General features: G+C 46.1%; 1 protein-coding gene across 2 annotated transcripts in view; it reads left to right on the plus strand.

Annotated features, from left to right (window-relative positions):
* Positions 1-8,601, plus strand: part of LOC120039588 (CSC1-like protein 2) — a 134,826-nt gene extending 126,225 nt beyond the window's left edge. For both annotated transcript variants that reach the window (XM_038985004.1, XM_038985005.1), the window contains 4 exons: positions 2,649-2,783; positions 3,137-3,208; positions 7,779-7,913; positions 8,154-8,601. In XM_038985004.1, coding sequence (XP_038840932.1) covers positions 2,649-2,783; positions 3,137-3,208; positions 7,779-7,913; positions 8,154-8,195 — 384 coding nt within the window. In that variant the 3' untranslated portion in view covers positions 8,196-8,601. The remainder of the gene's footprint in view (positions 1-2,648; positions 2,784-3,136; positions 3,209-7,778; positions 7,914-8,153) is intronic.
* The last annotated feature ends 3,593 nt before the right edge of the window (positions 8,602-12,194 follow it).

Here is a 12,194-nt window from a genome sequence, read left to right on the forward strand (position 1 = left end):
AAGTCAGCAGTAAGTACCACTAAACCTCCCTCCAATAAGTCAGCAGTAAGTACCACTAAACCTCCCTCCAATAAGTCAGCAGTAAGTACCACTAAACCTCCCTCCAATAAGTCAGCAGTAAGTACCACTAAACCTCCCTCCAATAAGTCAGCAGTAAGTACCACTAAACCTCCCTCCAATAAGTCAGCAGTAAGTACCACTAAACCTCCCTCCAATAAGTCAGCAGTAAGTACCACTAAACCTCCCTCCAATAAGTCAGCAGTAAGTACCACTAAACCTCCCTCCAATAAGTCAGCAGTAAGTACCACTAAACCTCCCTCCAATAAGTCAGCAGTAAGTACCACTAAACCTCTCCCTCCAATAGGTCAGCAGTAAGTACCACTAAACCTCTCCCTCCAATAAGTCAGCAGTAAGTACCACTAAACCTCCCTCCAATAAGTCAGCAGTAAGTACCACTAAACCTCCCTCCAATAAGTCAGCAGTAAGTACCACTAAACCTCCCTCCAATAAGTCAGCAGTAAGTACCACTAAACCTCCCTCCAATAAGTCAGCAGTAAGTACCACTAAACCTCTCCCTCCAATAAGTCAGCAGTAAGTACCACTAAACCTCCCTCCAATAAGTCAGCAGTAAGTACCACTAAACCTCCCTCCAATAAGTCAGCAGTAAGTACCACTAAACCTCCCTCCAATAAGTCAGCAGTAAGTACCACTAAACCTCCCTCCAATAAGTCAGCAGTAAGTACCACTAAACCTCCCTCCAATAAGTCAGCAGTAAGTACCACTAAACCTCCCTCCAATAAGTCAGCAGTAAGTACCACTAAACCTCCCTCCAATAAGTCAGCAGTAAGTACCACTAAACCTCCCTCCAATAAGTCAGCAGTAAGTACCACTAAACCTCCCTCCAATAAGTCAGCAGTAAGTACCACTAAACCTCCCTCCAATAAGTCAGCAGTAAGTATCACTAAACCTCTCCCTCCAATAAGTCAGCAGTAAGTACCACTAAACCTCCCTCCAATAAGTCAGCAGTAAGTACCACTAAACCTCCCTCCAATAAGTCAGCAGTAAGTATCACTAAACCTCTCAGCCAGCCTCCTTGCTGCCATTTACTCAGCCAGCCTCTATGCTGCCATTTACTCAGCCAGCCTCCTTGCTGCCATTTACTCAGCCAGCCTCTGTGTTGCCATTTACTCAGCCAGCCTCTATGTTGCCATTTACTCAGCCAGCCTCTGTTGCCATTTACTCAGCCAGCCTCTGTTGCCATTTACTCAGCCAGCCTCTATGTTGCAATTTACTCAGCCAGCCTCTATGCTGCCATTTACTCAGCCAGCCTCTATGCTGCCATTTACTCAGCCAGCCTTTATGCTACCATTTACTCAGCCAGCCTCCATGCTGCCATTTACTCAGCCAGCCTCTATGCTGCCATTTACTCAGCCAGCCTCTATGCTGCCATTTACTCAGCCAGCCTCTATGCTGCCATTTACTTTACCAGCCTCCATGCCTCCATTTACTTAGCCAGCCTCCATTTACTTAGCCAGCCTCCATGCTGCCATTTACTTAGCCAGCCTCCTTGCTGCCATTTACTCAGCCAGCCTCTATGCTGCCATTTACTTAGCCAGCCTCCTTGCTGCCATTTACTCAGCCAGCCTCTATGCTGCCATTTACTCAGCCAGCCTCTATGTTGCCACTTACTCAGCCAGCCTCTATGCTGCCATTTACTCAGCCAGCCTCTATGCTGCCATTCACTCAGCCAGCCTCTATGCTGCCATTTACTCAGCCAGCCTCATGCTGCCATTTACTCAGCCAGCCTCTATGCTGCCATTTACTCAGCCAGCCTCTATGCTGCCATTTACTCAGCCAGCCTCCATGCTGCCATTTACTCTCCAGCCTCCATGCTGCCATTTACTCAGCCAGCCTCTATGCTGCCATTTACTCAGCCAGCCTCCATGCTGCCATTTACTCAGCCAGCCTCTATGCTGCCATTTACTCAGCCAGCCTCTATGCTGCCATTTACTCAGCCAGCCTCCATGCTGCCATTTACTCAGCCAGCCTCTATGCTGCCATTTACTCAGCCAGCCTCCATGCTGCCATTTACTCTCCAGCCTCCATGCTGCCATTTACTCTCCAGCCTCCATGCTGCCATTTACTCTCCAGCCTCCATGCTGCCATTTACTCTCCAGCCTCCATGCTGCCATTTACTCTCCAGCCTCCATGCTGCAATTTTCTCTCCAGCTTGGTTACAATATCCACACTAGCATACCTCGTATGGATATTAAAGTAGCTGTCCAGTGAAAATCTCACTTTTAAAAAGTTAATATTCTGTTAACTCTTATCCAAATCATGCTGTTGGCTCGTCTATACTCGTATTTGTGGCCAAAGCATAAATGAGAGAAAAAAGCTATTTTTAAAAAGAGTCTAGAATGTTTGCTATTTCTATATCAGACGCTAACCTGTTTTCTTCTCCATCCCCCCCTTTCTCTTCCTCCCTCATGTCCCCTCCCCCCTTTCTCTTCCTCCCTCATGTCCCCTCCCACCTTTCTCTTCCTCCCTCATGTCCCCTCCCCCCTTTCTCTTCCTCCCTCATGTCCCCTCCCCCCTTTCTCTTCCTCCCTCATGTCATCCCTCTCGCCTCTCTTCTTTCTCGTCAACAGCAGATGTACATTGCCTCGGTGCTCCAGGATCCCAGCTTAGACGAGCTGGGTTCGGCTGGCAGCGGGGTCAGCGAAGGCTCGCAGGACGAGGAGATCATCCAAGTGGGGAACAGCCTCAATGAGGCCGACTTCCAGGTAGCCTAGTGGTTTAAGAAGCGAGCCAGCAACTGGAGGGTTGATTCTGACTCTGACCGGAAAAATGTGGTGCGGAGTGAACCAGAGGGTGATTAGAGGGGAATCACCCACCTGGTGTCCCAGGTCTAAACCAGTCCCTGATTAGAGGGGAATCACCCACCTGGTGTCCCAGGTCTAAATCAGGCCCTGATTAGAGGGGAACAATGAAAACAAGCAGAGGAACTGTCTTCCAGGTCCAGAGTTGAGTTTGAGGTTGATATAGTATAAAAGTCATCACTATGAATGTTCTGCAGTTGAATTATATTGTAATTATTATTATGATGATATTTTCTCCCATCTCTTTACCCCCCCAGATTGACGTGGAGAATGTGGATGGGGTGGAGAACGGCCGTCCAGCACGAACCTCTCCCTCCAATAAGTCAGCAGTAAGTATCACTAAACCTCCCTCCAATAAGTCAGCAGTAAGTATCACTAAACCTCCCTCCAATAAGTCAGCAGTAAGTATCACTAAACCTCCCTCCAATAAGTCAGCAGTAAGTACCACTAAACCTCCCTCCAATAAGTCAGCAGTAAGTACCACTAAACCTCCCTCCAATAAGTCAGCAGTAAGTACCACTAAACCTCTCCCTCCAATAAGTCAGCAGTAAGTACCACTAAACCTCCCTCCAATAAGTCAGCAGTAAGTACCACTAAACCTCCCTCCAATAAGTCAGCAGTAAGTACCACTAAACCTCCCTCCAATAAGTCAGCAGTAAGTACCACTAAACCTCCCTCCAATAAGTCAGCAGTAAGTACCACTAAACCTCTCCCTCCAATAAGTCAGCAGTAAGTACCACTAAACCTCTCCCTCCAATAAGTCAGCAGTAAGTACCACTAAACCTCTCCCTCCAATAAGTCAGCAGTAAGTACCACTAAACCTCTCCCTCCAATAAGCCAGCAGTAAGTACCACTAAACCTCCCTCCAATAAGTCAGCAGTAAGTACCACTAAACCTCCCTCCAATAAGTCAGCAGTAAGTACCACTAAACCTCCCTCCAATAAGTCAGCAGTAAGTACCACTAAACCTCCCTCCAATAAGTCAGCAGTAAGTACCACTAAACCTCCCTCCAATAAGTCAGCAGTAAGTACCACTAAACCTCCCTCCAATAAGTCAGCAGTAAGTACCACTAAACCTCCCTCCAATAAGTCAGCAGTAAGTACCACTAAACCTCCCTCCAATAAGTCAGCAGTAAGTACCACTAAACCTCCCTCCAATAAGTCAGCAGTAAGTACCACTAAACCTCCCTCCAATAAGTCAGCAGTAAGTACCACTAAACCTCCCTCCAATAAGTCAGCAGTAAGTACCACTAAACCTCTCCCTCCAATAGGTCAGCAGTAAGTACCACTAAACCTCTCCCTCCAATAAGTCAGCAGTAAGTACCACTAAACCTCCCTCCAATAAGTCAGCAGTAAGTACCACTAAACCTCCCTCCAATAAGTCAGCAGTAAGTACCACTAAACCTCCCTCCAATAAGTCAGCAGTAAGTACCACTAAACCTCCCTCCAATAAGTCAGCAGTAAGTACCACTAAACCTCTCCCTCCAATAAGTCAGCAGTAAGTACCACTAAACCTCCCTCCAATAAGTCAGCAGTAAGTACCACTAAACCTCCCTCCAATAAGTCAGCAGTAAGTACCACTAAACCTTCCTCCAATAAGTCAGCAGTAAGTACCACTAAACCTCCCTCCAATAAGTCAGCAGTAAGTACCACTAAACCTCCCTCCAATAAGTCAGCAGTAAGTACCACTAAACCTCCCTCCAATAAGTCAGCAGTAAGTACCACTAAACCTCCCTCCAATAAGTCAGCAGTAAGTACCACTAAACCTCCCTCCAATAAGTCAGCAGTAAGTACCACTAAACCTCCCTCCAATAAGTCAGCAGTAAGTACCACTAAACCTCTCCCTCCAATAAGTCAGCAGTAAGTACCACTAAACCTCCCTCCAATAAGTCAGCAGTAAGTACCACTAAACCTCCCTCCAATAAGTCAGCAGTAAGTATCACTAAACCTCTCAGCCAGCCTCCTTGCTGCCATTTACTCAGCCAGCCTCTGTTGCCATTTACTCAGCCAGCCTCTATGCTGCCATTTACTCAGCCAGCCTCCTTGCTGCCATTTACTCAGCCAGCCTCCTTGCTGCCATTTACTCAGCCAGCCTCTATGTTGCCATTTACTCAGCCAGCCTCTGTTGCCATTTACTCAGCCAGCCTCTGTTGCCATTTACTCAGCCAGCCTCTATGTTGCCATTTACTCAGCCAGCCTCTATGCTGCCATTTACTCAGCCAGCCTCTATGCTGCCATTTACTCAGCCAGCCTTTATGCTACCATTTACTCAGCCAGCCTCCATGCTGCCATTTACTCAGCCAGCCTCTATGCTGCCATTTACTCAGCCAGCCTCTATGCTGCCATTTACTTTACCAGCCTCCATGCCTCCATTTACTTAGCCAGCCTCCATTTACTTAGCCAGCCTCCATGCTGCCATTTACTTAGCCAGCCTCCTTGCTGCCATTTACTCAGCCAGCCTCTATGCTGCCATTTACTTAGCCAGCCTCCTTGCTGCCATTTACTCAGCCAGCCTCTATGCTGCCATTTACTCAGCCAGCCTCTATGTTGCCACTTACTCAGCCAGCCTCTATGCTGCCATTTACTCAGCCAGCCTCTATGCTGCCATTTACTCAGCCAGCCTCTATGCTGCCATTTACTCAGCCAGCCTCCATGCTGCCATTTACTCAGCCAGCCTCTATGCTGCCATTTACTCAGCCAGCCTCTATGCTGCCATTTACTCAGCCAGCCTCCATGCTGCCATTTACTCTCCAGCCTCCATGCTGCCATTTACTCTCCAGCCTCCATGCTGCCATTTACTCAGCCAGCCTCTATGCTGCCATTTACTCAGCCAGCCTCCATGCTGCCATTTACTCAGCCAGCCTCTATGCTGCCATTTACTCAGCCAGCCTCCATGCTGCCATTTACTCTCCAGCCTCCATGCTGCCATTTACTCTCCAGCCTCCATGCTGCCATTTACTCTCCAGCCTCCATGCTGCCATTTACTCTCCAGCCTCCATGCTGCCATTTACTCAGCCAGCCTCTATGCTGCCATTTACTCAGCCAGCCTCCATGCTGCCATTTACTCTCCAGCCTCCATGCTGCCATTTACTCTCCAGCCTCCATGCTGCCATTTACTCTCCAGCCTCCATGCTGCCATTTACTCAGCCAGCCTCTATGCTGCCATTTACTCAGCCAGCCTCTATGCTGCCATTTACTCAGCCAGCCTCTATGCTGCCATTTACTCAGCCAGCCTCCATGCTGCCATTTACTCTCCAGCCTCCATGCTGCCATTTACTCTCCAGCCTCCATGCTGCCATTTACTCTCCAGCCTCTATGCTGCCATTTACTCAGCCAGCCTCTATGCTGCCATTTACTCAGCCAGCCTTTATGCTACCATTTACTCAGCCAGCCTCCATGCTGCCATTTACTCAGCCAGCCTCTATGCTGCCATTTACTCAGCCAGCCTCTATGCTGCCATTTACTTTACCAGCCTCCATGCCTCCATTTACTTAGCCAGCCTCCATTTACTTAGCCAGCCTCCATGCTGCCATTTACTTAGCCAGCCTCCTTGCTGCCATTTACTCAGCCAGCCTCTATGCTGCCATTTACTTAGCCAGCCTCCTTGCTGCCATTTACTCAGCCAGCCTCTATGCTGCCATTTACTCAGCCAGCCTCTATGTTGCCACTTACTCAGCCAGCCTCTATGCTGCCATTTACTCAGCCAGCCTCTATGCTGCCATTTACTCAGCCAGCCTCTATGCTGCCATTTACTCAGCCAGCCTCCATGCTGCCATTTACTCAGCCAGCCTCTATGCTGCCATTTACTCAGCCAGCCTCTATGCTGCCATTTACTCAGCCAGCCTCCATGCTGCCATTTACTCTCCAGCCTCCATGCTGCCATTTACTCTCCAGCCTCCATGCTGCCATTTACTCAGCCAGCCTCTATGCTGCCATTTACTCAGCCAGCCTCCATGCTGCCATTTACTCAGCCAGCCTCTATGCTGCCATTTACTCAGCCAGCCTCCATGCTGCCATTTACTCTCCAGCCTCCATGCTGCCATTTACTCTCCAGCCTCCATGCTGCCATTTACTCTCCAGCCTCCATGCTGCCATTTACTCTCCAGCCTCCATGCTGCCATTTACTCAGCCAGCCTCTATGCTGCCATTTACTCAGCCAGCCTCCATGCTGCCATTTACTCTCCAGCCTCCATGCTGCCATTTACTCTCCAGCCTCCATGCTGCCATTTACTCTCCAGCCTCCATGCTGCCATTTACTCAGCCAGCCTCTATGCTGCCATTTACTCAGCCAGCCTCTATGCTGCCATTTACTCAGCCAGCCTCTATGCTGCCATTTACTCAGCCAGCCTCCATGCTGCCATTTACTCTCCAGCCTCCATGCTGCCATTTACTCTCCAGCCTCCATGCTGCCATTTACTCTCCAGCCTCCATGCTGCAATTTTCTCTCCAGCTTGGTTACAATATCCACACTAGCATACCTCGTATGGATATTAAAGTAGCTGTCCAGTGAAAATCTCACTTTTAAAAAGTTAATATTCTGTTAACTCTTATCCAAATCATGCTGTTGGCTCGTCTATACTCGTATTTGTGGCCAAAGCATAAATGAGAGAAAAAAGCTATTTTTAAAAAGAGTCTAGAATGTTTGCTATTTCTATATCAGACGCTAACCTGTTTTCTTCTCCATCCCCCCCTTTCTCTTCCTCCCTCATGTCCCCTCCCCCCTTTCTCTTCCTCCCTCATGTCCCCTCCCCCCTTTCTCTTCCTCCCTCATGTCCCCTCCCACCTTTCTCTTCCTCCCTCATGTCCCCTCCCCCCTTTCTCTTCCTCCCTCATGTCCCCTCCCCCCTTTCTCTTCCTCCCTCATGTCATCCCTCTCGCCTCTCTTCTTTCTCGTCAACAGCAGATGTACATTGCCTCGGTGCTCCAGGATCCCAGCTTAGACGAGCTGGGTTCGGCTGGCAGCGGGGTCAGCGAAGGCTCGCAGGACGAGGAGATCATCCAAGTGGGGAACAGCCTCAATGAGGCCGACTTCCAGGTAGCCTAGTGGTTTAAGAAGCGAGCCAGCAACTGGAGGGTTGATTCTGACTCTGACCGGAAAAATGTGGTGCGGAGTGAACCAGAGGGCGATTGTATTATAGATGCAGTACCATTGCCTGCTGTTGTGCTCTTGAGTACTGCCGCTTCTAACTCCTTGGTGTGTGTGTGTGTCCTCGAGCGTAAACAGTTCTCTGCAAGTGAACGGACAGTAAAATATTCTGCTCCCTTTTTCTTCCAGAGTGGCGAGGACAGTCTTCTCGCTAACGAGGTGCGGCACTGACGTGAGGGGATGCCGGAGACGGTTGTCGGGATGGAGACAGAGGACGGGGAGAGAGAAGAAGAAGAGACTAATTTGTAATGTGACCGACAGGATGGATGCATTGATCTAGTGAATGAAGCTACGGAGCTGAAACGGACTGACAGACAGCTCTATGAGACGTGAAGAGACCACTAAACCTTAAACACCTTGAGTCAAGAGAGAGGGACTATTTCTCTGTCTACACTAACGAACACAGCAACACAAATACCTTTCTCATGCCTTTCACTCCTCTTCAGCTTAGGCCATGGACAACAGTTCTCCAGCATATCATCTCCCCCCAGAGACTACACTAACACCAAAATGCAAAGACGAGAGAGAGAGAGAGAGAGAGAGAGAGAGAGAGAGAGCAATGGACTACTGTCTACATTAACTAACAAAGGAAGACTACTTACTAAAGACCTCTATCAACAACTGCTTCACTAGGATTCTACTCTATGTACCTTGTACTCTATGTATGCTACTCTGACACTCAGACTCTACTGTAAAACACTAGGACTCTACTGTAGGACTCTACTCTGGCGCTAGGACTCTACTGTAGGACTCTAGTCTGGCGCTAGGACTCTACTGTAGGACTCTACTCCAGCGCTAGGACTCTACTGTAGGACTCTACTGTGGGACTCTACTGTAGGACTCTAGTCTGGCGCTAGGACTCTACTGTAGGACTCTACTGTAGGACTCTAGTATGGCGCTAGGACTCTACTGTAGGACTCTAGTCTGGCGCTAGGACTCTACTGTAGGACTCTACTGTAGGACTCTAGTATGTGTAGTAGTAACATAAGACAGCTGAACATTAAAGTAGCGAGCCACATGTTCACGTTGATCATGAGACTGTGGTAATGGAGATATACTAGGGGACGTTCTGGCCCTCTTGTTTTTTCCATTGTGTTGACGGACTGACCAGACACATGGGCACTTGAAACAGTTGGACACACTGGACTTGTGGTCTGCACATTCCACTGGAGGCACACATACCAGAGAGGCGCTTAAAGGCAATTGGACACACTAAGGATAGGGGAGACTAGAACAAAGAGTGCATTGATTTAGTGGTGAAGGGAAGGGGCATGGGGTCTGTTGACACACTGGGATAGAGGGTCCGGCCACCATTATAAACTGATGGAAGGCAGATGGTGGTGAATGACTTCATAGGGGACGGACAATACTATGTGGGTATAAATATAAAGGACTGGACTTCTGAGAGGTGTGTGTTCCGCGGGGACATGCCAGTTGGCTGTACAGTTGTAATAAAAAAGCATGTTTGATTTTACAAGTTCTGATAAGCGTTGTATTTGAAATGATTTTCCACGACATATTTGGCGAGCTGAGCCAGGAGGGACAGGGACTGAGGAATGGCGTTCAGGGCTGGAGATAGTTTCTTTGGACAATCTGACAAACAAGGGTGGCTGCCCAACTATAAGAAGGTAAGCAAGTTCTTACAATAGTTGAAATGTTTGTGTAAGATTGCTTCAGAGATACTGTCTCAGCGAGAGGGGCGCCACGTAAGTCTCTCTTTCAAATTTCCTAAAATGAAACCAGTAAATACAAAAGAACTTTTAAATTCAATGAATTTGCATGTATGTGTAATTTGGGGAATTGTATTAAATATAAATGTATGCGCATGTATAGAGACTGAGTGAATAGGTGCTGTGAACTTTGCTTGTGTTAGATGTAGAGTGGGCATGCATGCGCTCGTTCAGATCAGACCGTTCGAATGTGTAGCTTAAATGATGCGGTTGTTTGCGCATCTGGCTGAGATGGTTGGTTATAATAAGGGACAGCTCATACGGTCAAAACAGATAATGTAGGTAGAAAATCCTGTGATACCTCTTCAATAAAATTAGTAGAAGGAATGCTTGGACAGGTTACTTATGAATAACGGCTCTAAAGATAACAGAGAACTGCATAAATAAGTAGTTAGGAAGCCACGATACCGCTCTTTAAAAAAGGAACATTTTTAAAGAGGTCTGCTTGGGTGGGATATTCACGTCACGGCAGAAGGGTCTGTTGGTGAATATTTAGTAGTTAAATAAATATTTCATGGTTACCGCCCCAGAACGGGGGACTGAACGGATGAATATTTAGAAGGCAGGAAGAACGTTAGCCCGATTGTGCGGCGTTCAAATGCAAAAGAAATCCTGCGAATAAAAAACCGCTCTGTCTAGCTAACAGGGTTTTGTAATTCAGTAGGTCACGACACAATACTACTCTAATAATAGAAGAAAAGATCAGTATTGGGGGGGTGAATAGGATATGAAGACAAGCTGATCCGATTAGACAGTAGTCTCGTCATATTGTAGAAATCTTAGCAGTCTAGGCTTATGTAGGAGGAAGTGAATTAAGTCAATAAAGAAAGACTAAGTTGTTTTGAGGTAAAAACAAAGGGATTGAATGAACAGATGAAAAATAAAAAGGATGAATGAGAATGTTGTAAGAAATGAGTAGATCTGTGTAAAAATAGAACATTAGGAAGGAAAGACAAGTTGTGTGTGTGTAGGCAGAACGTCCAGAAAAGGGAGCGCGCAGCTCTCCTGTGACAGAGTAGAGTTGATGAAGGGTGCCGTTAACTGCTATTAGGCAGAGGGAAAGAAGTTAAGAAACATCGAAGTAAAATAAGTTATAAGCAAGGATAAAAACACTGATGTGATAAAATGGTAAGAGACCGCGGTAAGAATAACAAAAAGGTGTCAAAACAAATAATAAATAAAAATACTTAAAAAGGCGTTAACCGAATAGTATAATACGAATAGGAAGTGGGTAACAAAAGAGAAAACAGAATCGCCAATAAACTGAAATTATACTATAAAGTTAAAAACGAATCTAGGTTAGTTAAGATAAATAGTGGAATCCAGGACACATTAAGAATTCACGAACGGTGTAACAAAGAAAGAGGAAAAAACAGGCCGTCAGTCACTCTGTGTCTACAGAAGCTACGGTCTAAAAAATAGTCTGAAGGGCAGAGAGGGGTATAAAAAATACTGAGGCTTGACTCACTAGTAAATTGACCATAGGATCAAACAATAAGAATATAGAGAAGAGGTAAGAAAGTATAGACAAAATAAATAAATAAAGGTAAAAGTAAGACGTTAGATAGAGATCTTAACGGAGCGGGCAGTGGACCTGTGTGGCTCAGTTGGTAGAGCATGGTGCTTGCAACGCCTGGGTTGAGGGTTCAATTCCCACGGGGGGACCAGGATGAATATGTATGAACTTTCCAATTTGTAAGTCGCTCTGGATAAGAGAGTCTGCTAAATGACTTAAATGTAATGTAAATGTAATCATAAAATTGATTAGAGCTATAAGAATAGAATAAACCAAACGGATAAAATGAATTAATAATGATATCTGTAAAGGGAAAAACACAGTGATATTTGAAGTACTGTACTAGAATAAGACATTAAGTCATCTGTAGTATTCAGAAATAATGTCTGTACTATAAAGAGTAGGCTTTGATAAGAGAAATTAAGTGATGTGACAAATGAATTATTAATTGGAAAGGAGATTAGCTCTACCTCGGAAAAATAATAAATAAAAGGTGTATAATACATGGGAGTATTTAGGAAAAATAAATAAATAAATAGTGGCATGAAAACAAAAATGATTGTTTCTCCCTAGCATAGAGGGATTTAAAAAAGCCATGGAGTCACTGAAAGACGCGCACATTAGTTCTACCGAATTCGGATTGAATATGAAAAAACTGGATAATGGGGGACGCCATTACCCGGTAACATTCTATCATCAGAAAATACATTACTATAAAAGACAAATGTGGTTCCACTCGTCCTCGCAGACGTGCGGGTGATTAGTAGAACTATTGACAATATCTAAAAACAAATAAGAAAATAGCTCCCTGTTTTGAATATGGTTATAGCGAATATGGGGAAAATTAGTGTAAGGTGACACTAGAACTTAGTGCGGTAGCAGGAAATGCCGCTATACGAGAGTTTATTTCCTTGTCAAAATAAC

Source organism: Salvelinus namaycush, unplaced genomic scaffold (assembly GCF_016432855.1).
Source record: "Salvelinus namaycush isolate Seneca unplaced genomic scaffold, SaNama_1.0 Scaffold282, whole genome shotgun sequence".
Lineage (NCBI taxonomy): Eukaryota > Metazoa > Chordata > Actinopteri > Salmoniformes > Salmonidae > Salvelinus > Salvelinus namaycush.